The sequence below is a fragment of the Hordeum vulgare genome, chromosome 6H (assembly GCF_904849725.1).
Source record: "Hordeum vulgare subsp. vulgare chromosome 6H, MorexV3_pseudomolecules_assembly, whole genome shotgun sequence".
In the NCBI taxonomy this organism is placed as follows: Eukaryota; Viridiplantae; Streptophyta; class Magnoliopsida; order Poales; family Poaceae; genus Hordeum; species Hordeum vulgare.
This window is the reverse complement of record NC_058523.1, coordinates 110,539,683-110,562,339: the sequence shown is the minus strand read 5'-3', so window position 1 is coordinate 110,562,339 and position 22,657 is coordinate 110,539,683. Positions and strand designations below refer to the sequence as shown.

The 22,657-nt window shown below is 44.2% G+C and overlaps 2 protein-coding genes across 2 annotated transcripts in view; one reads left to right on the top strand and one right to left on the bottom strand.

The window, feature by feature from the left end:
* Positions 1-364: 364 nt before the first annotated feature.
* Positions 365-8,575, bottom strand: LOC123402493 (putative FBD-associated F-box protein At1g05080). The gene is made up of 3 exons (XM_045096416.1): positions 7,431-8,575; positions 1,157-1,300; positions 365-1,040 (listed from the first exon to the last, which is right to left on the bottom strand). The coding sequence occupies exons 1-3, from the start codon at positions 8,490-8,492 to the stop codon at positions 669-671; spliced, it is 1,578 nt and encodes a 525-aa protein (XP_044952351.1). The 5' UTR covers positions 8,493-8,575; the 3' UTR covers positions 365-668.
* Positions 8,576-9,228: 653 nt separating this feature from the next.
* Positions 9,229-22,657, top strand: part of LOC123405181 — a 29,227-nt gene continuing 15,798 nt past the window's right edge. The window contains exons 1-2 of the mRNA XM_045098975.1: positions 9,229-9,716; positions 9,795-9,928. Of these exons, the coding sequence (XP_044954910.1) occupies positions 9,252-9,716; positions 9,795-9,928 (599 nt within the window). The 5' untranslated portion in view covers positions 9,229-9,251. The remainder of the gene's footprint in view (positions 9,717-9,794; positions 9,929-22,657) is intronic.

Here is a 22,657-nt window from a genome sequence, read left to right as displayed (position 1 = left end):
ACCTACACCGTAAAGTATGTCTATATACATCCATATGTAATTCACTAGTGGAACCTCTAAAAAGACATATTTATAAACAGAGGAAATACTTCCTCAATTCCTAAATATAAAGTCTTTTAAGATATTTCACGACGAACTACATACAGATGTATATAGATATATTTTAAAGAAACTATATACGGATGTATATAGATATATTATAGATTCTTTTATTTGGCTTCGTATGTAATTCATAGTAAAATCTCATAAAAGACTTTGTATTTAAAAACAAAAGGAGTAGTTGGCATGCATGATGATACTTTCATTACGACCAGCGCGAAAACGCAAGTGCTTCTGCATCTTCGATCACACCAGAAGGCACAGATTGGTTCAGAAGTTCCAGCCGCTACAGACATAAATTTTGTGATGTAACATCGACGAAACACACGACATTGATTACATCAGTCATCATTCCGATAGAAGCAACAGCTGCAGGTAGACACTTAACAGAATATGCGAATAAAGCTACCCATGCTAGTACAAGTAGAACCCTCTCCAACAGAACTCTTCCCAGCCTTCACAGAGCACATTCCGGCAACCGAAACCATCGACTATAATGGATACTGCAGACAGAACACTTGCACTTCCTGTAAAATCTTAGGCGCCGAAACATGCAGGCACGTCTGAGTTCAGAGGCAGGAAAAGGGATCGTCAGAAGACAAATCTGATCCCGCTTCAATGCTCCAAGAACTTCCGATAGGATTGCCACTGATCTCGAGTCGCACTTTGCAGTTCGTATTGGCCCAGCTAGCACAGCTAAGATCCCCCAGTTTGGCAACCACCATCTGCCTCTCGGTGTAAGTTAGGTCTTGTTTAATTTGGATGATCAGCCTCTCCAGCTTTGGTGCGTTCTCCACGATGAACATGATGAAATCAAACTCGTCATCATTCCCTTGTAGCTCACAGAAAGACAGAGTTTTGAGGTGCGACCCGACACACTCAATAGGACTTGTCCCCTGCCAGAACTTGAGACTGCGATTGCTGGTGGTTTCAAGAAAAGACTGCAATTCGGGTAAGCAAACAATTCAGCTGCACATGGTGCTGATTATGCAGCAGCAATCTGATTCAATGTACTGATGATGCTCCAAATGCCAAATGAAGCAAGAGGTGGGGTTACCTCGATAATCAGTGTGTCCAAGTTAGGAAAGCATCTGAGGAAGCTGGGAAGCATCTTGACTTGATTGCGATCTCCAAAATGCAGTTGCAAAGCCAACATCTGGACGCTTGACACAGTGGTACGTGCGCTCGCCTTTGTTCCAGCCTTCAATGCATCAAAAGAGCACAAATCAATCACATAAGATTGACATTCAATTTTCTAACATTTGGTGAACGTTATTTGCTCTGTGAGCTTACCAGCTTACATGTGGTAATTATGCAGGGATCAACTGGGTACTTGCGTTTTACTCAATTAGTCTATTAAGACTTTAAGAGTAACATATTAATATATACTACCTCCGTCCCAAAATTCTTGTCTAAGATTTGTCTAGATACGAATGTATCTAACATTAAAGCGTGACTATCCATATTTAGACAAATCTAAGACAAGAATTTTGAGACGGAGGGAGTACTGTTTAAGGTGCACCGGACTTGTATAAGACCATCCATTTTGACTAATCTACTGGTTACCATCTAAAGGTGTTCCCCACTTGCCATTCAGGTGTAAAACCTAAGTACCTAACGTTAGAACTCAACAAAGCTGCATGTCTCTACTCCTAATTGCACAGTCCGTATGTGGTTTCGTTAGCACGCAGCCACCCTATCAATCTCACCCCACCGGGTTTTTTCTCGCGTTCCACTTACCGGTTTTTCCTTCCCCATCTGTTTTTTTTTTGTCTAACGAGCGACTCTCTCTCACCTCTCCACACAGAACAAGCGAGCTCTCCACATCGAATAACCTAGATGGCCGCCGGCTGCCGCCATAGGAGAAGGATGTGGTGGCAATGGCGACGTTTATGGAGGAGCAGGAGGATGAGCGTTGCTACCTGCCGCCGCGAGGTCACCATGATCCCTGTCGACTCGACACTCGGCAGGAGTGCAGGCCGCCGCCACATCGTACAAGGCGTTTCTGCAACCATTTCCTCGCCTTCTCGTTCGAGGAGGATGGCCCTCCTCTCGCGTTGTTGGCTGGCGACCGGCGCATCCAGTCACATCCATCGCCAGGAGAAGTCCCAGGCACACCCGTAACACCTCAGCGCGCCATCACCATCCGTCGGAGGAGCACCAAACACGTCCGCGACACCCCAACTCATGTGTCATCGCTCAGACTGCCCCTGGCCCTGACCTAGGCTTCGGTGTGCGAGCTCGTTGTCGTCCGTCTTGGAAGATGCATCCACGCCCTGATGGGAGGAGCACCTGGCATACCGTCAGTCTGTCACCATCATCCAGCCATCATCCCAAATCTCTCTCTCCGTCCCTGAACCACCCCAACCCCGCGACCACCCCGGTGCCATCTCTACATCCACCTCTCTGGCGTCTCCCTCTCCTTCAGCCTCAACTCCCACTGCTCTTCCCTCATGTCCCAAAAACCAGGAGACAGAGTCATGAGGATGGCGGCGGCGCGACCCAACATCCTTATCGACCTCAAATCCAGCAGGAGATGGATAAAGCAGAGCCCACACTCACTGGAGCAGAACTCCTTGGGCATTCACGGAGGGGTGGATGTAGAGGAAGTGGCAGCAGCAGGGTGGAGCGGCTTGTTGGAAAAATTATGCAGGCGCGTACCTCCTTACTGTGGCTTACTGCTTCCCCATATCCGTCTGTTTCTCTGATTTTATGGGTTGTACTGGTTTCTCTCAGTATATGTCCATTTGCAGATAAATCAATCAAAGATCAGGCTTCAGGGAAGACTCATCTATAACTGCTGGTACAATTCTAAACATTTTGCAAGTTTTGTTATCTGCTGGGCATTTCACTTAACGTATTCTAATCATTCAGTTTTATGAATTGTGAATTGTTTGCGAAATGACATCCTGTCTGTATGCAATTTCTTACATCTCTCTGGTTCTTCCCAGAAAACCAACCTAGCTCCTTATTTGTATTTTTGAGCAACTTCACATAGCCTGTTGTTCTACTTACTACACATTTTTTTGCCATCTAGCTAGAAGCTGGATTGGTCATGCATGCCAGAGACAATAGTTAGATGGTGTAATGCATTTCTTGGAATTAACAGCCCCTGACAATAAACTGATTGCAGTATGTTGGAAACTTGCCGCAATTACTGCTAGAAAGACTTGTAATTTGGGCAACATCATAGTAGCCAGCAAGCTTGCTAATTCTCTTCAAATGAACGAGCTTTGGGACCCTGAGCTTGATTATTCAGTGCGAATCATAGGCCACTACACTTCTCATATCCTACCTGTCATTTCCTACCTTGTGATGGATGACTATCTGGGTATTCTTCTAATTAACTGCCAGGCAGCATGTCGATACGTTTGATATAGTTCTACTGCAAGTAGGGGAAGATGGACTCTGGATGTCCATAAGTGAACCCTCGAATTAAAACTGGATGGATGAAGTGGCGCCAAGCTTCTAGTATTCTCTATGACAAGAGGGTGCCACAAAACCTAAAAGGCAAGTTCTATAGGACGGCGGTTCGACTCGCAATGTTGTATAGCGCTGAGTGTTGGCCGACTAAAAGACAACATGTGCAACAGCCAGGTGTGGCAAAGATGCGCATGTTGAGATGGATGTGTGGCCACACAAGGAAGGACCGAAACCGGAATGATGATATACGAGATAGAGTTGGGGTAGCACCAATTGAAGACAAGCTTGTCCGCTTTGGGAACCTTGGGGCTGGGTGGCGCTTGTGGGTGGTGGGCGACGGCGGTGGTGCGGCCCTATCCTAGCATGGATCTCCGTCGGTTGCTTGGAGATGGACTCGCGTAGGTGGAGGTCGTCGTTTGGCGTCATGGTGGCGTCGATGGCGGAGGCACCTGCCAAGGCTGGTACCTCAATCTGATCTGAAGATGGACCAGTGGAAGATGGTGGCGACGACACATGTGAGTGCGTCGGACCTGTTTGTGTCCCGGACCCGGTATGTGGCTCGGTCAGGGTCTCCGGCTTTAGATGTTAGGCTTAGGTGAGAGGTCGGGGTATTTGGTCCAGCTTGCACCCCTTCATCATATGGATAGGAGTAGCGGCAGATGTTGCAAGATGGCGGATTCAAGCATATTGTTGTACTGCTTTGTAAGGTCCTCGTGAATAATCAATAAAATGGCCGCATGCATCTCCCAGATGCAGAGGCCGGGGGTCATCCTCCTTTTCTAAAAAAAACAAAAAAAAAAGAACTAGCCATGGATAGGGGTGCATGGAAGCTTGCTATCCATGTGCCAAAACCATTAGTTAGTCGCGAGATCTTATGGGTTTCACCTCTAGCCTACCCCAGCTTGTTTGGGACTAAAGGCTTTGTTGTTGTTGTTATTGTTGTTGTTGTTTCATGAAAACTCAAAGGGAAGTTATGAATGAAGATGCTTTCTTCTTTGTGAGCTTGTTAAAATCTGTCATTTTAATATACTCCATGATGTTATGGTGCCTATATGGTCACAGTATAAGCCCATAGCAACACACACGATTTCAAACTGGTTAAGTTTTTTTATTTTTGTCATAGTACAGATGTCTATCACCACAAATTTCCATTTATTTTTCAGTGGTGCATGAGCTGTGAGTTGCCCTATTATTTTAAGAGTTCATAAGTTGGCTTGACGCAGACTCTAAATACATGATACATGGTCTTCTACAATATATATTACTGTCCATTGAAGTGTTTTATACGTTAGTATCTTATCTTAACATAAATATTTGTGTGATTAAAAGTTGCAGCTTATTCTTTGAATGATCTGAAAAATATTATTTGGATCAGGGAAGTGTGAAGCACAAGCAATCATCTCAGATATCGAATCTGAAGCATACATAAATAGCCTTAAAAAAATCCTTTAGTACTGATTTGGCTACTGCTCCTAACAAAGCATCATTCCTCCAAAATCTCCGCCAAGAGTTACAGTTTGATCCTGAACTTGCTAGCAAGATGCATACAGATACCAATCCGACACTTGTTTTTTGTATTACATCATTAATTTTTACAGCATAGTTCTATGTTAGCTCGAAATTTTGATCTTGCTCCTGCTAGCAAGATGTGTAGCATATTAGCTACAGTTTGAAGGTTATAATCCTTTTGTTTCAAGACTGAAGGTTATACATTCCTCCAGTGTAAAAGTTATTATTTTCTGTCCAAATTTCTTTCGTGAAGATGTTTTATTACATGGCTTTCAGATCCTAACACTCTGAAATCAACTATCGGCAATGTGCATCAAATGGTGTTACCGCAACCGTCCTACTCTGTTTCCTTTAGTGGGTGCAAACCTTTGTTTGTGTTTTAACTATATATGTATTTGGCTATCAAACTACTTTTCCGCCATCCAATTTTGTTCCTGCAAAAGTTGCTGCTGTTATATGTAGGTGTACAGTTTTCATGTTAACTGGAAAGTACTCCCTCCGTCCGGAAATACTTGTCACAAGAATGGATGTATCTAGATATGTTTTAGTTCTAGATACATTCATTTTTATCCATTTGTGCGACAAGTAATTCCGGACAGAGGGCGTACCAAAGTTATCTATCCTAGCTGCAGCGAACTACAATTTTTTTGTTTTATTAATATGAGAGATATAAGATGTACTCATGCTTGAGGTTATTTGGGTTAGGCTCTTGGACTGACTCACGACCACAATGAAGTTTTATTTATTTTTCTGCATTTCGCCCGTAGCAACGCACGGGCATTCTACTAGTATTATTAATTTCTGAAAGATACATTACTAGCATTGCGATATCAAATACAAACACATAAATGATCGGGTTTTGGATTCAAAGTATTGGGAACCAAAAACATTAAAATATAGTTCAACAAAACAAATATCTAGAGTTCAAATGTCTCTAAATAGTTCAAAAATATTTAGAGACATGATTCAAAGCAATAGAAAAAAAGTGATGTTAGGATATTGCGGTCACAACATGCTTTTCCGACACCCTATATATTCAAAGCCAGTGGTACAAAAAAATATATCAATGTGATAAAGCACGAGCAGATTACTGTTTTCTGCACTTTCAATGCTTCATGAGAATAGGTAAAGAGGTAGTACAAAATCCTAGACCTATGAAGAACTAGGCAACCTTCCATTGATGGAAGAAATAAGCATCCAAATGGTAAAGTGATATATGTCATGTACACTTTAGCAAGTTTTGTTTTAACTTCTACTCCCTCCGTAAACTAATATAAGAGTGTTTAGATCACTAAAATAGTGATCTAAATGCTCTTATATAGTTATATTAGTTTACAAAGGGAGTAAAAGAGAAGAGAAATCACCCGGCCATTAAGGAAATCATTAGTGAATCCTTAACACATAGAAAAAGATAATCAAGTCCTTCTAAAAATCCTATCTTTCTAAAAAGAGATGTAACATGCTATAAATAGAATGGCCACATGGTAAAACTTTACCCTTAATCAATTAACGGCTAAGATTGTATAATCATCTCTTGCCTCCTAAGAGACAAGTAGAGTACCTTAAAAGGGTTCTTGTATACTAGCAGAATCAAAACTATCCTTTGATTTTATTGTTTGGATGTATACTAAAAGTAAAAACACATTAGTTTGGTCTAGGATACAAAAAGCAGGGTCACCTCACGAAAGAAATGGATAACTGGAGATCAGTTAATCATGCAAAAATTTAACCGGAAGGAAGGGGTGCAAAAGGATCAAAACTTGAGCCAAATTATTATAAGCAATCACGCAATTGTAAATGAGGATCAGGAAGCTATTACTTGTCACTGCAAATCAGCAACAAACGGATGGGAAACTGGAAATGAGATATGGCCCATGACTCATACGCTATACTGTTCGAAGTTTCAGCCATCAATCCATATTACCGTATGGCAAAAGTATGATTACCAATGTTCTACTTCCTCCTCCGTTTCTAAATATAAGTCTTTTTAGAGATTTCACTAGGGGACTACATACGAAGCAAAATGAATGAATTTATACTCTAAAGTATGTCTATATACATCCGTATGTGGTCTTCAAGTGAAACCTCTAAAAAGACTTATATTTAGGAACGGAGGAAGTAAATCCTAAACAAGCAGTCATACATACTCACCGTGTACTCCGTCCAGTAATTGATTACCTGAGTAATTGCTCAGCAATTCGGTTTATCATGTTAATTGCTCATGTTTGCTAATCTTACTCGGTGTCGGCACATAGTATGACAGTATGACTGCTGCTGAATAAAGTGACTTTTAGAACATTGTTCTCTAAATTTGGCTCATCTATTGCTTCGTGCAAAAACCTTGTTCATGAAAAGAAATGCAATCTGAGATATGAGTGGACATATGCCATTGAGCGTACCTTGATGATGGTGCTGCCGATCTGCAGAATGTGCACTCCTGGCTCCAGGTATCCCAGCACACGCAGCTTAGGGGCATGGCCAATCTTGACTGTCGTGCTCATTTTGCCCACGCGGCCCCGCTCGCTCCAATTTCTCCAGAGGAAGAGACGCTCCAGGCTTGGAGCGTTCACCACGGCGACCTCCTCCAGGATGGACAAGCAGAACTGCGCGCACCGTAGGCTCTGGTTGGCGATACGAGCGTGCAATGAGGCCAGGCTTCCATGGAACGCGAGGATCTGCAGCACGGGGCTCACGGCGAGCAAGAACTCCAGGTCTTTGTCCTCCATGACGATGCAGCCAAGCACAAGCTCCCGAAGGTTGGGGAAGGCGGCCCCGCGCGGGAGGGCGGTGGTGTTCGGGAACACCCAGGCACCGATGCAGAGCCGGGAGAGGGAGGCACAGCTGAAGAGCGAGGAAGGGAGGGGCAGGCCGGGAAGGGGCCAGGGGCGATTGACGAAAACGAGCTCATCGACGCCCTTGGTGGCAAGGATCTGGAACCAGCGCGCGAGCATGCGGCGGTCGGCGGCGTCCATGAAGCTGCAGGTGAGGCTGACGAAGGGGAAGGGCCCAGGATGTGCCTCGAGGGCGGCGGAGACAGCGTTGGTGACGGCACGCGAGACAGCACCGGCGCGGGCGGGCCGGCACTGCGCGTCGCCCCTGGAGAGGAAGTGGGTGTCGACGAGGACGAGCGGCGCAGAGCGCCAGAGGCCGCGCCAGCGCGAGGAGAGCACGGTGGTGCGCGCGCCGTCCTTGGCGGGGAGGCGAGAGAGGACGCGACGGAGGAGATCGTCGGGTAGGCGGCTAAGTCGGTCGGCGCTTTCAGCGTCGGCGATGGCCGTGGCGTTGCAGCGCAGGGGGGTGATTGTGGAGACGAGCGGCTTGGGGAGGAAGGAGTAGAGGAATGTGAGCATCGTCTCCGTGTGGAGGTTCAGCGTCTCCGGAGCCAACCCGTGCAGCATCCTCGGAGGCACCGTCGTGTCCTCCCCGACGGGCTCGGTGGTGGGGCAGCTTCGCCCGGACATCGCGATTGTGGCGGCGGCGGCGGAGGAGGAAGGGGGGTTTTGGGGGAGGGCGACGCGAAGGTGGGGGAGTGTGTGTGTGTGGTGGAGGTTGCCAAAAATGCTACACGTACATAGATTTTGAGAAAACTCCACATTTCAACTTAGAGCAAGTCTAGTAGAACCCTCAAACCCTTAAATTCTGGAAAATAACCGTTTTTTTACAGTTTTCGTCGAAAAAACGACGTAGACTAGAACCCTTAAACCCGTAAAAACTTTTAGAGGTCGAACCTGTAAACGCCCTCGCAGCCTGTAGAAGTGAGGGTTGGGAGGGCAAACCCAATCCCAACCCGCACTCCTTTTCATCTCGAGCGCGGGAGGGAAACCGCCCGTCCCAGCCGCCGCGCCATGGATCCCCTGGCCGCCGCCTCCGCGCCGGCCCCGCCCGCCGCCGCTTCAGCCCCGCCCGCCCCCGCCCCCGCCCCGCACGCCCCGGCCACCGTGGCCGACGTGGTGGCGGCGACCCACGTCGGGGCCAAGCGGCGGCGGGCGGGCCTCGCACCGCCTCCTCCCACCCCGGCCGCTGCCGCCCCCGCCCCGGCCACCGTCCAGCCCGCGAAGAAGAGCCGGCCGAAGGTCTCCTCGCGTGGGCCGCGAGGGGCTTCCTCGAAGGCCGCCGGCGCATCCCCGAAGCGGAAGAAGGTCACGACGCGGAAGAAGCCCGCGCCCCCGGTCGTCGCCGTCGCTGAACCTCCTCCCGCCGCGCACGAGGTGTTCGAGGAAATGGCAAACCCAACCTCGTTCATGGACCTCCTTCAAGACGCGGAGGTGGACCTCGGGGCTCCGCCTCTAGAACCCTTTGGTGAGGAGGTTGGAGAAGATGAGGAGGATGTAGGGGATGATGAGGAGGAGGTGGCCGAGATAGGGGAGGAGGCATTCACCGCCGCTTCCCGCCCACACGCGCGGTCGACAAACTACACCGAAGCGGAAGATATCCTCTTGGTTCGTGCTTGGGCATCTGTGGGGATGGATGCAACCACCGGCACCGATCAAACCGGTAAAAGGTATTGGCACAGGATCGAGGACAACTATTGTAGGATCAAGCCGAAGAATTGTGGGTTCCTCTCTCGCAGTTACCGGTCGCTTCAAGGCCGGTGGGATTTGATGAAGCCCGCTTGTGCTCGTTGGAGTGCGGCCATGGACCAAGTGAGGGATGCACCACCTAGTGGAACCGTGGAGAGTGACTATGTGAGTACATATATCTTCACTATTTTCATTATGTGTGTGTACTATGTGGGTTCTTATGTGATTATGTGTGCTTGATAGGAGACAATTGCCGGCATGAGGTACAAGGAGATGGCCGCTTCCAAGGGCAAGCCATTCCCATTTAAGCATGCTTGGGCAATTCTTCAAACCTTTGACAAGTGGAAGTTGAGGGATCAAGAGACCGCACCCAAGAAGTCGGCTTGGAGGAGAGGATGATCAAGGTGAAAGAGGCAAAGGTATGGAAAGAACTCATGGTGGAAGAGAAGGAGCACATGATGATGTCCAAGAAGGACATGGATGAAGAACAATTACAATGGTGGAAGGACTACAAGGAGGACATCGCAGAGAGGAAGAAGATATTCCGTGGTGCGTCCTCTACTTTCCGTGGTGGTGGCGATGGCGGTGTGGATGACTCCAATGGAGGTGCTTGATGGACGTGCAAGTGGTCTAGGAAATGGCGCCAAGTGCAACTTTTTGGTGATGGTGCCGATGAGAGGGGGAAGATGATGATTGTGTGATGTAAAAACTATTAAACCATGCATCAATGATCTTTATTTCCGTGTTTGTTTGAAGGTTATTATGTTTGTCTTGTGAAAATTATGCAATGCCAAATGACAGTTTTAAGGGTTGGGGTTGGGGCAAAGATTAGAACCCTCAAACCCAACCCTTATAACGGAATATTCCGTTATAAGGGTTGGGTTTGAGGGTTCTAGTCTTTGCCTCTGTTTTTCAACCCTTAAAAGTATCAAAAATGGGCAATTCTCAACCCTTAAAACTGGTTTATATTTAAGGGTTTGAGGGTTCTACTAGAGATGCTCTAAGAACATCTAGACCCGTATAACTCGCGAGACTGTAAAATAACCGTCGATAGAACTCGTAAAACGACTCTGAAATGTAAAAAAAATTAACTCCTTCCGATTTGTAAAAACACGGTTTTCACGTCCACTTCTACGATGCCTTGTGTCGAGAGAAAGCAGTTGGTGGGAGCCCAACTGCCACGCAAACTTCCGCGTCCGTCATGCGCCGCCTCGGGCATCGCCCCACCCGTCCCCGGACGCCGGCCGCCCACCCCGGCCGTTGCGCCTGCCCGCGGCCGCTCGAATCCATTCATCTAGCTAGCTAGCTAGTTCATGTGCCCACTCGAATCGATTGAGCGAGCGAGAGAGCGAGCTAGCTAGCTCGTGGATTGATTCAGCTAGCTAGCTCCTGGATCGATCTGGCCACGGATGAGCTAGCTTCGTGCGCTATTTTGAACGCTGGTGGTTTCATATTTGGCTGCTTCGTACACTGTCTATGGACACGAACGAGAGAAAGAAGAAGACCTGAGAAAGAATATAAAGCGGATATTCAATTTTACAATTTAACTTTAAGGGTTTTGTTCGGTCGCAACTTAAATCGACCCTTAAAACACGTTTTTTGCGACGTTTTCAGTTCCACGGTTTAAGGGATCTGGTAGAGATGCTCTAACCCATTGGTTTGATTTAGGATCCTCGTCTTCAAAGCTCATCGCATTGCACCCTTAACTTATCATATACCCCCTTTGTTTCGAGGTATATGACGTTTTATAGTGCAAATTTTGTCACGTTATGAAATTCTCGCGCTTTCCAAAATTACCCCGCACCCCCCTCGCAGCCCACTCGCTCAGACGCTCACCTCTCGTTCCCCACTTTCCTCACGCCCAGTCGCTCGCCTCTCGTTCCCCTCTCTTCTCTCCGTCGCTCTCCTTCCCTGACTCCCCGCCAACATCTCCTTGACTTCTCATCGCCGACATCTTCACCATATATCCTCGTTGTCGCCATCTTTCTCCACCTGCACTCACATCTGGCGTCCATTCACGCTCGGCGTCCACTCACACACCGCATCTGAGGTCAAAGATTGAATTTTTTGCGTCGGCGATGAGATTTTGGGCACCGGAGGCGATGGATCTGCGTGTACCAACCCTCGATCTGGGCAACTGAGGCACTAGTTTCGCATTGGCCGACGTTAGATGCGAAGCAGCGAATCTAGAGCGGCACCCGAGCAGCGGGCTGGTGGATCCGGAGAGACTTTGTTTTCCTCATGGTGCCCTCTAGTAGGGTGTCTCTTCTCCATGCCTCCTCTCTTCTCCATTTTCAGGTGCTTGTTCCCGTGCACTTTATTTGGTTGATGCAGTTGCAGTTCGCTGATTTAGAGTAACAGTGCACTGATTTAGAGTAGATTGATCAGTTGTAGTAGCTTGCACTGATTTGGAGTAGTTGGAGTAGAAGTAGTTTGCAGTGCAGTAGCTTGAATTGATCATTTAGGGTATGATAATTGCTTAAAACTGAAGTAGCAGTATCTAGAGTAGAAGTGGCTTGAGTGGATTATCCGCTTAAGTCATTGAATTTGGTTGGTGAAGATAAATGACCTCGTTGACGCATGGGGACAGTGGAAGCGGTCATACAGCTGACCAAAGCCGACTACGACCAGGCGAGACGATACATTGAATGTACAGTGTGGGCCACGCTGTGGCCTCATTGGCATGCGCCAATGATGACGACCAGCCAGTGGGCCCCCACATCGATGGGACCCTACCGACGACGGGCCTTACAGCCGACGGGGCCGCGCAGACGGCGAGACCAACGACCGACTGAAGAGGCTCCCAGTCGGGACGCGCTCCCATTATTCTTACGTATTGTAAGCCCAGAGGTTGTGATGAGGACATGGCTACCTTGGGTAAGATCAAAAATATTTCATATTTGCATATTTGTGGGGCAATTTCTTATAATAATTATGCAGTAATTTATTTATGTTATCCGGAACGAAAATACTTCACCTATTTTTACTCCATGCCTAAATGCAGAATTGTTGAACGCTTGCACGAATCACGTGTGAAGATAAAGGAATAGGAAATGATTAAGTGTTGTTTAAGAAGCCCTCTCACATTAAAGGACATGATTATGTGATATTCAAGAAGTTACCTCGCATCACTTTTAGCCCAAGAGAAGGTAAAGTCCATGTCTCTCACGTTCTCGACTCACATTCGGACTTCACAGACAGACATACCTGTCTTAAAACTTCAACAACTTTCTCATACGGACTCCGAATTGGGTGGTTCTTTTTTTATTGGAAAGTAGATTTTACGTACCTTCCAGCCCAATTGGAATCACCTTAAAATTCATTCGGAGCATGGAGATACTGGCGAAACAAACTGACATTGCACCAAAATCCGAGTCAAACAACAAGTCCAAAGGTGTTGCATCACCTCCACTTGGGCACATAGGCCATGTACGACATAGGGTTAGTTTTAGGCTGCCTTGGGATGTCCTCCCACCTCCTTGGCCGCCACCCCTTGCTCCTAGATAAGTACATCAACCTAGTATCTTTTTGCTTGGGATTTGTTTAGTTAAAAGTTAGCCATTGCATCTTTGTGTACTTTGTTTGTGTCCAATGACCAGACCAAGACCGCTTCCGGGTCCCCACCCTTATCAATACTTTATATATATTCGCAATATTCAGATTGCTTTTTCATATTCTTACGTGTTCTTCGATTGCTTGCGGGAAGAGACCTTCGTGGTCAGGTTGATCATGTTCCGGCATGGTCAATAACCTCTTGGAGTTGGTTTAACAATTGCTAAGGCACAACGCCGTGCACGTTTGTAGTCGGATCATCAAAGTAGTATCCACGAAATCGATAGCCACCATCTCATCGAAAGATCGGGACACCCTCGCCTCTATCAAGTTAATCTTTCTATACCACCATTTAATGCCCGTTTTAGACATGCTTTATATATTGAATGGAAGTTTGAAATAAATGATATATTTTCTTCCCACAATTTTTCTGAACATAAGAAAGTTAAGGTCGCGGTTAGTTCTTTCACTGGTTATGCTTCAGTTTGGTGGAGCGGATATTGTCGGTTACACCCTCATTATATACCTACTACTTGGGATGATTTTAAACTTGCCATGAGAAACACTTTCGCTCCTGCTTATTATACTCGTGACATGATTAAAAAGTTACAACATTTAAAACAAGGTAGTGACACTGTAACAAAATATTATGATGATTTACAAACGACCTTGTTCCATTCCTCATTAGAAGAAAATGAAGAAGATTTTATGGATAGATTTTGGGGAGGATTAAACCATGATATTCAGGAGATAGTAATTCATGAAAAGTGTTATCCTATGGAACATTTGTTTCGTCTTGCTCGCAGAGCTGAACAGGAAATAAAATGACGTGTTGCCCAAAAGGAGAACGAGCGCAAGGTGCGTATTCCAAGAGTTGATATGGTTGTTCTTTCAACTAGTGGGCGTACAATGACAACCACATCAATTGTTGTGAGGGCTACATCACCTTTACCATGTGACATGTTACCATCGAGAGTGCGTACATCATCTGAGTTGATCATAAGAGGTAAATACAAAGGTACTTATCTTCCACCTCCACATGAGTATGATGAATGCATTATCAATTGCAATGTACCCTCTGATGAGCTACCCATTACTTTGGTCACACCACCTATTTTAGAGGACTATATTCATGATTTGACTTTGCCAAGTGATCAAATAACTAAAATATCAACAATGTTGATGAATTGAATTAACTGTTGATGAGAAAGAACCATGTGAGTCGTAGAATAAATAAAATTTGCATCAAATATTTTTTTTAAATAATTGTGCCAGTGTTTAGTCATTTTAATATGACCTCTAATCTTGGTGATGAATCTGTGTCAAATGACTTGTTGCATGTTTGTTTATTTAAGCATGTTGTAGCATGTAAATTTGAAACAATGAAAGTGTATTCACCAATGTTAGGATGGTTTAATGCTGAGCATTGTCAATCTTTTGATATGAATAAGGACTTCACTTATATATGCAAACGAGTTGCAATATTTTCATGCCTTCTACTTTTTGTGATGATATTTTGGCTTTATATTTCATGACATATGAAAGTTACTCATGTATACATGTGTTATATGTGAAAAAAACAAGGGAAGTAAAAATGTATGACATATACATATACAACATGTATGCTTTGTCTCTTTTCTTGGCCATATTTCAGATTAAGCAACGTCGAGGACAACTTTATTTTCAAAAAGGGGAGGAGGATGAGGACATGGCTACCCTGGATACGACCAAAAATGTTTCATATTTGCATATTTGTGAGGTGACTTATTATAATAATTATGCAATAGTTTATTTATGTTATTGAAACAAAAATACTTCACCTATTTTTACTCCATGCCTAAATGCAGAATTGTCGGACGCTTGCACGAATCGCGTGTGAAGATAAAGGAAGAGGAAATGATTAAGTGTTGTTCAAGAAGTCCTCTCACATCAAAGGAAATGAGTATGTGTTGTTCAAGAAGTTCTCTCACGTCACTTTTAGCCCAAGAGAAGATAAAGTCCAAGTCTCTCACGTTTTGGACTCAAATTTGGACTACACAGACATACCTGTCTCAAAACGCCAACAACTTTTTCATACGGACTCCAACTTGGATGATTATTTCTTTGTTGGAAAGTAGATTTTATGTACGTTCCAGCCCAATTGGAATCACCTTAAATTTCGTTCGGAGCATGGAGATATTGACAAAATAATCTGACATTGCATCAGAATCCGAGTCAAACTACAAGTCCAAAGGTGTTGCATAACCTCCACTTGGGCCCATAGGCCTTGTACGACGTGGGGTTAGTTTTAGGCTGCCTTGGGACGTCATGTCACCTCCTTGGCCGCCACCCGTTGCTCCTATATAAGTAGATCAACCTACTATCTTTTTTGCTTGGGATTTGTTTAGTTAAAAGTTAGCCACGGTAACTTCGTGTACTTCGTTTGTGTCCAACGACCAGACCAAGACCGCTTTCGGATTCCCACCCTTACCAATACTTCACATATATTCGCAATATTCAGATTGCTTTTACATATTCTTGCTTGTTCTTTGATTTCTTGCAGGAAGAGACCTTTGTGGTCATGTTGATCGTGCTCCGGCGTGGTCAATAACCTCTTGGAGTTGGTTTAGCGATTGCTAAGGCGCAACATCATGCACGTTTGTAGACGGATCGTCAAAGTCCTATCCCCAAAATCGATAACCACCATCTCATCGAAAGATCGGGACACCCTCGCCTCTATCAGGTTGGCCTATAAAACCCCCGACAGTCTGCCATGTAGAGGGGTTGAAACAGCTTTAGCTGGAGTCACCCCCATAGCTCCACACACACACACATACATGAGAGGCAAGAAGAGAGAGATAGCTCCTTCTTCCTCCTCCGAAACACAGCTCAAGGAGCATCGCTGTATTGTTTGCTCACCGCATACTAGATGAGGCAATACTAGGGGTATTACCTCCCATGGAGAGCCTCGGACCTGGGTACATCATGTGTCTTGCACCGCTTGTTCCCAATCTCGCCTTCGGAGCCCGTCGACGCACTTTGGCCCCAACCACACTCGATAAGCCACCCCATGGCATCTACCGTGACAAAACCACGACATTGCCTCATGTTCAATTCCTTTGGAGTGAAAACATACTTCAAACTCTTGTGGTTTGTGTATATCTCACGTTGCTTCCCTAGAAGTTAATGTTGCCATGTCTTCAAGGCATGAACTACAGCTGCCAACTCAAGATCATGAATAGTGTAGTCCTCTTCGTGAGGACATGGCTGTTTGGATAGATATGTGACGTCTGTCACGGGTGTGTTGGTCTCCCTCCAAGCTTAAAGGGTGATGTAGCACAATGACAACAAGTATTTCCCTCAGTTAAGAAACCAAGGTATCAATCCAGTAGGAAGATCCACAAGACTAGGTAAGCAACCCCTGCACACAAATAGCAAATCCTCGCAACCCAACGCGTAGAGGGGTTTTCAATCCCTCGTGGGTAAAGTAAGGATAAATTGATAGATGCAAATAAGAGTGATAGTAAATAGAACGCAGCAAGGTATTTTTGCGTTTTTTGATATTATAGATTTGAGAACAAAAGAGCAAATTAAGTAGAAAAGCAAATACCAAAGTAGAGATTGCAAATAGATGATGTGAAGTAGACCCGAGGGTTGTAGGTTTCACTAGTGGCTTCTCTCGAGAAAATAACAAGTGGTGGGTAGACAAAGTACTGTTGGGCAATTGATAGAAAAGCAAATAATTATGACGATGTTCATGACAATGATCATGTATATAGGCATCACGTCCAAAATAAGTAGACCCACTTCTGCCTGCATCTACTTCTATTACTCCACACATACACCGCTATCCAGCATGCATCTAGTGTATTGAGTTCATGGAGAAACGGAGTAATGCCTTAAGAACAATGACATGATGTAGACAAGATCTATTCATGTAGGAATAGACCCCATATTTTTATCTTAATGGCAACGATACATGCGTGTCATGTCTCTTTGTGTCACTGATATTGAGTACCGCAAGATCGAACCCATCACAAAGCACCTCTTCCCATTGCAAGATAAAAAGATCAAGTTGGCCAGACAAAACCAAATTTCGGAGAAGAAATACGAGGCTATAATAATCAAGCATGAATACGTTTCCATAGATCTGATCGTAAACTAACAATTCATCGGATCCCAACAAACACGCTGCAAAAGAAAGAGTTACATCATATGGATCTCCAAGAGACCGTTGTATTGAGAAACAAAACGAGAGGGAAATCCATCTAGCTACTTCCTACAGACCCGTAGGTCTGATATGAACTACTCACGCATCATGGGAGGAACACCAATGCAGATGGTGAACCCCTCCATGATCGTGTTCTTCTTTGGAAAAGGCTCTAGATTGGTTTTCGTGGCTCTGGAACTTGCGGCGGTTGAAACAATTTTTCGTCAATTCTTCTAGGGTTTTTGGAATATTGGGGTATTTATAGAGCTCACAAGCGGTGCAGAAGCTTCAGGAGGGCCCCACTAGACACCAGGTTGTGCTAGGGGCCTCTGGCACGCCGTGGTGTCTAGTGGGCCTTGGCTGCTGCTCAATCTTGGCTCCCAAGTTTCCTTCTGGTGAAAAAATATCTTCGTGAAGTTTCGTGGCAATTGGACCTCGTTTGATATGGATTTTATGCGAAGGAAAAAATAGCAAAAAACAACAACTCGCACCAGGCACTATGTCAATAGGTTAGTCCCAAAAAAGGATATAAAACTACTATAAAATGATTATTCAACATCCAAGAATGATAACATAAGAGCATAGAACAATAAAAAATTATAGATATGTTGGAGACGTATCAGCATCCCCAAGCTTAATTCATGCTCGTCCTCTAGTAGGTAAATGATAAAAACATACTTGTTGATTGTAAAATGTTATCTCTCAAGTTCATCATATTACTTTTCTTTCAGCATGGGCATATGGACTTGTAGATGATACAAAGCAATATAGTCTATAATTTGACATGAAGACTTCAATACTCAAGCATATCAACAAGCATCTAAGTCTTTCAAAATATCAACGCGAAAGAACGTTATCCCTAGCCCATTATGCTCTATCATTGATCCATTCGTGCAACATACTCAAATATTAACTACATCCAATGCTCAAGTGTGATAATAGTGTTCCTTAGTTGGGGCTTTATAAGAGAAGATGGAGACTCAAATTCAAAAAAACAAATTGCATAAAATAAATAGACAGGCCCTTCACAAAGGGAAGCAGGGATTTATAGAGGTGTCGTTGCTCAAAGTGAAAAACTTAGAGATGATTTTTTTAGGTGGCATGCTTTTCCTGTCAAGGAGAACGACTAAGGGTTTCCAATATCCTCCATGGTAAAAAAAATATAGGCGGTTCCCAAACTAAAAATACATTTTATTCCTTTTCCACCATTCTTTCACATTCCGTGGCTAGCTGTATCCACGGGTGCCTTCCATGCCAACACTGTCCAAAGGATTTATTATTTGAAAACATAAAATATATTTTTTCCTTTTTGGGACTAGGCATCTCTATCACCGCCATACTCTCATGCAATGACAAGTGAATACATACGCATCTTGAGAAAACCCTATTTAAAATGGAAGATACCGGCCACCCCTCGCTGCTTCATGAGCGGTACGGGCACACAAAACAGAATATTATTTTGAAAATTATAGTCGGCACTTGCAAATTTACTTGAAACGATGTTGAAATACCGCATATAGGTAGGTATGGTGGACTCATTTGGCACAAATTTGGTTTTAGGATTTGGATGCACGAGCATCATTGCCGCTTAGTACAAGTGAAGGCTAGCAAATAGATTGAGAAGCGCCCAACCAAGGAACAAATATCATCATAGGTGAACATTAAACATAACTAACACCGAATAATGCAACACAAGTAGGATGTAATTTCATAGCAAAATTATTGACTTCACTTGCATGCATAGGGAATCACAAACCTTAACACCAATATTCTTACTAGATTGTTACTTCATGTGCATGCATGCATCATTGCCGCTTAGTGCAAGTGAAGGCTAGCAAATAGATTGAGAAGCGCCCAACCAAGGAACAAATATCATCATAGGTGAACATTAAACATAACTAACACCGAATAATGCAACACAGGTAGGATGTAATTTCATAGCAAAATTATTGACTTCATGTGCATGCATAGGGAATCACAAACCTTAACACCAATATTCTTACTAGAGCAAAATTACTCATTAGCATAACTCGCATATTACTATCTTCATATTGCAAAACTATTGCAAATAATCAATCTTAATATCCAATGATCTTCATGAAAGTTTTTATTATATCTTGCCTGGACATTCATCACTTTGGGACTAATTTTAATTTAAAGCAAATTGCCAATGAAAATAACAAGCTCTCAAACAACTATAAGTGAAGCACGAGAGCACAAGTTTCTTTAAAATTTTCAACTCTCAAAATTATATAAGTGAAGCAAGAGAGGGTTTATTCAGAATTTTAGCAACTCTCAAAATAATCTAAGTGAAGTATGAAACCAAATTTCTTAAAAATAACACCACCACCATGCTCAAAAAGATATAAGTGAAGTACTTGAACAATTCCATGGCTCAAAAAATTTAAGTAAAGCATAAAGAGCGATTCTAACAAATCATAGCATAATTTAGCTCTCTCAGATGGGTGTGTACATCAAGGTTTATTATGACAAACTAACCAGCAACTAAAGCAAAAAACACAAACGATACAAGATGCTCCAAGCAAAACTCATGATATGTGACAAATAAAAATATAGCTCCAAGTAAAATTATCGATGGTTTCTAGAAGAAAGAGGGGATGCCTTTCGGGGCATCCCCAAGCTTAGCTGCTTGGTATTCCTTAGATATTTCCTTGGGGTGCCATGGGCATCCCCAAGCTTAGGATTTTATCACTCATTGTTCCATCATCCATCCTGATCTCACTCAAAACTTGAAAACTTCAATCACACAAAACTCAACAATATTTCATAAGATCTAGTATAAGAAAACCAAACACTACTATAGGTACTGTTGAAAACCTATTCCATTTTTTTGTATTATATTTCTTGTATTCTAATTTTACCATAGCTTATGCCCCCCGATATAAGCCATAGAACCATTAAAATAAGCACATAACACAAAGAAAGCAGAATCTGTTAAATTAGAACAATGTGTAAAGATTCGAAATTTACTTATACTTCTGTAACTCCATTTTTTTTAAAAAATAGCACAACATAGGAAATACACACTTTTGATGTAAAACATTTACACACTTTTGATGTTTGTGTGATTTTTAGGATTTTTTCTACTAGACGCAAAAGTTTTTGTTTTACAACAGCATTAAAGCAACTAATACCCCCACATGGTCCCAAAGGCTTTGCTTGGTACAAACACTAAATAAAACATAAAAAACACAATTATATAGTAGCATGATTGTGTAAACACTCAAGAACATAAAAAAAGAAAATAAATTATATCAATTGGGTTGCCTCCCAACAAGTTATTTCTTTATAGCCATTAAGATATGCTTGAGATTTTATTGATGCTCATATGAAAGATGGTAGTTGAAACACAAAGAGAGCATCATGCAGCATAAGACAACCACATTTAAGCCTAACATACTTCCTATGCATAGGAATCTCCTAAGCAAACAAATTATCAAGACAAGAAATATCTAACATATGCATGGAAGAAGAAAGAAACAATAGCAATCTCAACATGAAGAGAGATAATTTAGTAACATGAATACTTCTATAACCATATTTCCCTCTCTCATAATAATTACATGTAGGATCTGTTGGGGAACGTAGTAAATTCAAAATTTTCCTACGCCATACAAGGATATATCTATGGAGAGACCAGCAACGAGAGAGGTTGTAGAGCATCTTCATACCTTTGAAGATCGCTAAGCGGAAGCATTACTATGAACGCGGTCGATGGAATCGTACTCGCAGCGATTCAGATCGTGGTCGGTTCCGATCTATGTGCCGAATCACGACACCTCCGCGTTCAACACATGTACAGCCCGGTGACGTCTCCCACGCCTTGATCCAGCAAGGAGGAGGGAGAGGTTGAGGGAGAGCTTCGGCATCACAACGGCGTGGTGCTGGTGGAGCTACGAGGTCTCCCAGCAGGGCTTCGCCAAGCACCATGGGAGAGGAGAAAGAGGAGAAGCAGGGCTGCGCCGAGAGAGAGATTTCGTGTGTTCAAATCAGCCAAAACCTACACTATTTATAGGGGGAGAGGGAGGGGGCGCCCCCTTTAGGGTTCCCACTCCCAAAGGGTGCGGCAGCCCCATCTAGGGCTAGTGGTGGTGGCCACGGCAAGAGAGAGGGGGGTGGCGCACCCCAGATGGGCCTTAGGCCCATTTGCACTAGGGTTTCCCCCCTTTCCTCTCTTGTGGCGCCTTGGGCCTAGGTGGGAGGCACACCAGCCCACTCTGGGCTGGTTCCCTTCCACCTTTTGGCCCATGCTAGCCTTTGGGTCTGGTGGCCCCTCCCGGTGGACCCCTGAAACCCTCTCGATGGTACCGGTACATTACAGGTGTCGCCCGAAACAATTCCGGCGAACAAATCCTCACTTCCTATATATAATTCTTTACCTTCGGACTATTCCGGAGCTCCTCGTGACATCCTGGAGATCATCCAGGACTCCGAACAACCTTCGGTAACCTATTATAACAATTCCCTATAATCCTAGCGTCATCGAACCTTAAGTGTGTAGACCCTACGGGTTCGGGAGGCATGAAGACATGACCTAGACACCTCTCCGGTCAATGACCATCAGCGGGGTCTGGATACCCATGGTGGCTCCCGCATGTTCCACGATGATCTCATCGGATGAACCACGATGTCAAGGATTCAATCAATCCCATATACAATTCCCTTTGTCTACCTGTATAGAACTTGCCCGAGATTCGATCGTCGGTATCCCCATAGCTTGTTCAATCTCGTTGCCGGCAAGTCTCTTTACTCGTTCCGTAGCACATCATCTCGTGACTAACTCCTTAGTCACATTGAGCTCATTATGATGATGTTCTACCGACTGGGCCCAGAGATACCTCTCCGTCACATGGAGTGACAAATCCCGATCTCGATTCGTACCTACCCAACAAATACTTTCGGAGATACCCATAGTGCAGCTTTATAGTCACCTAGTTACGTTGTGACGTTTGATACACCCAAAGCACTCCTACGGTATCCGGGAGTTGCACAATCTCACGGTCGAAGGAAAAGATACTTGACATTAGAAAAGCTTTAGCATACGAACAACACGGTCTAGTGCTATGCTTAGGATCGGGTCTTGTCCATCACATCATTCTCCTAATGATGTGATCCCGTTATCAATGACATCCAATGTCCATGATCAGGAAACCATGATCATCTATTGATCAATGAGCTAGGCAACTAGAGGCTTTCTAGGGACACATTGTGATCTATTTATCCACACATGTATTATTGTTTCCTGTTAATACAATTATAACATGAACAATAGACGATTATCATGAACAAGGAAATATGATAATAACCATTTTATTATTGCCTCTAGGGCATATTTCCAACAGGA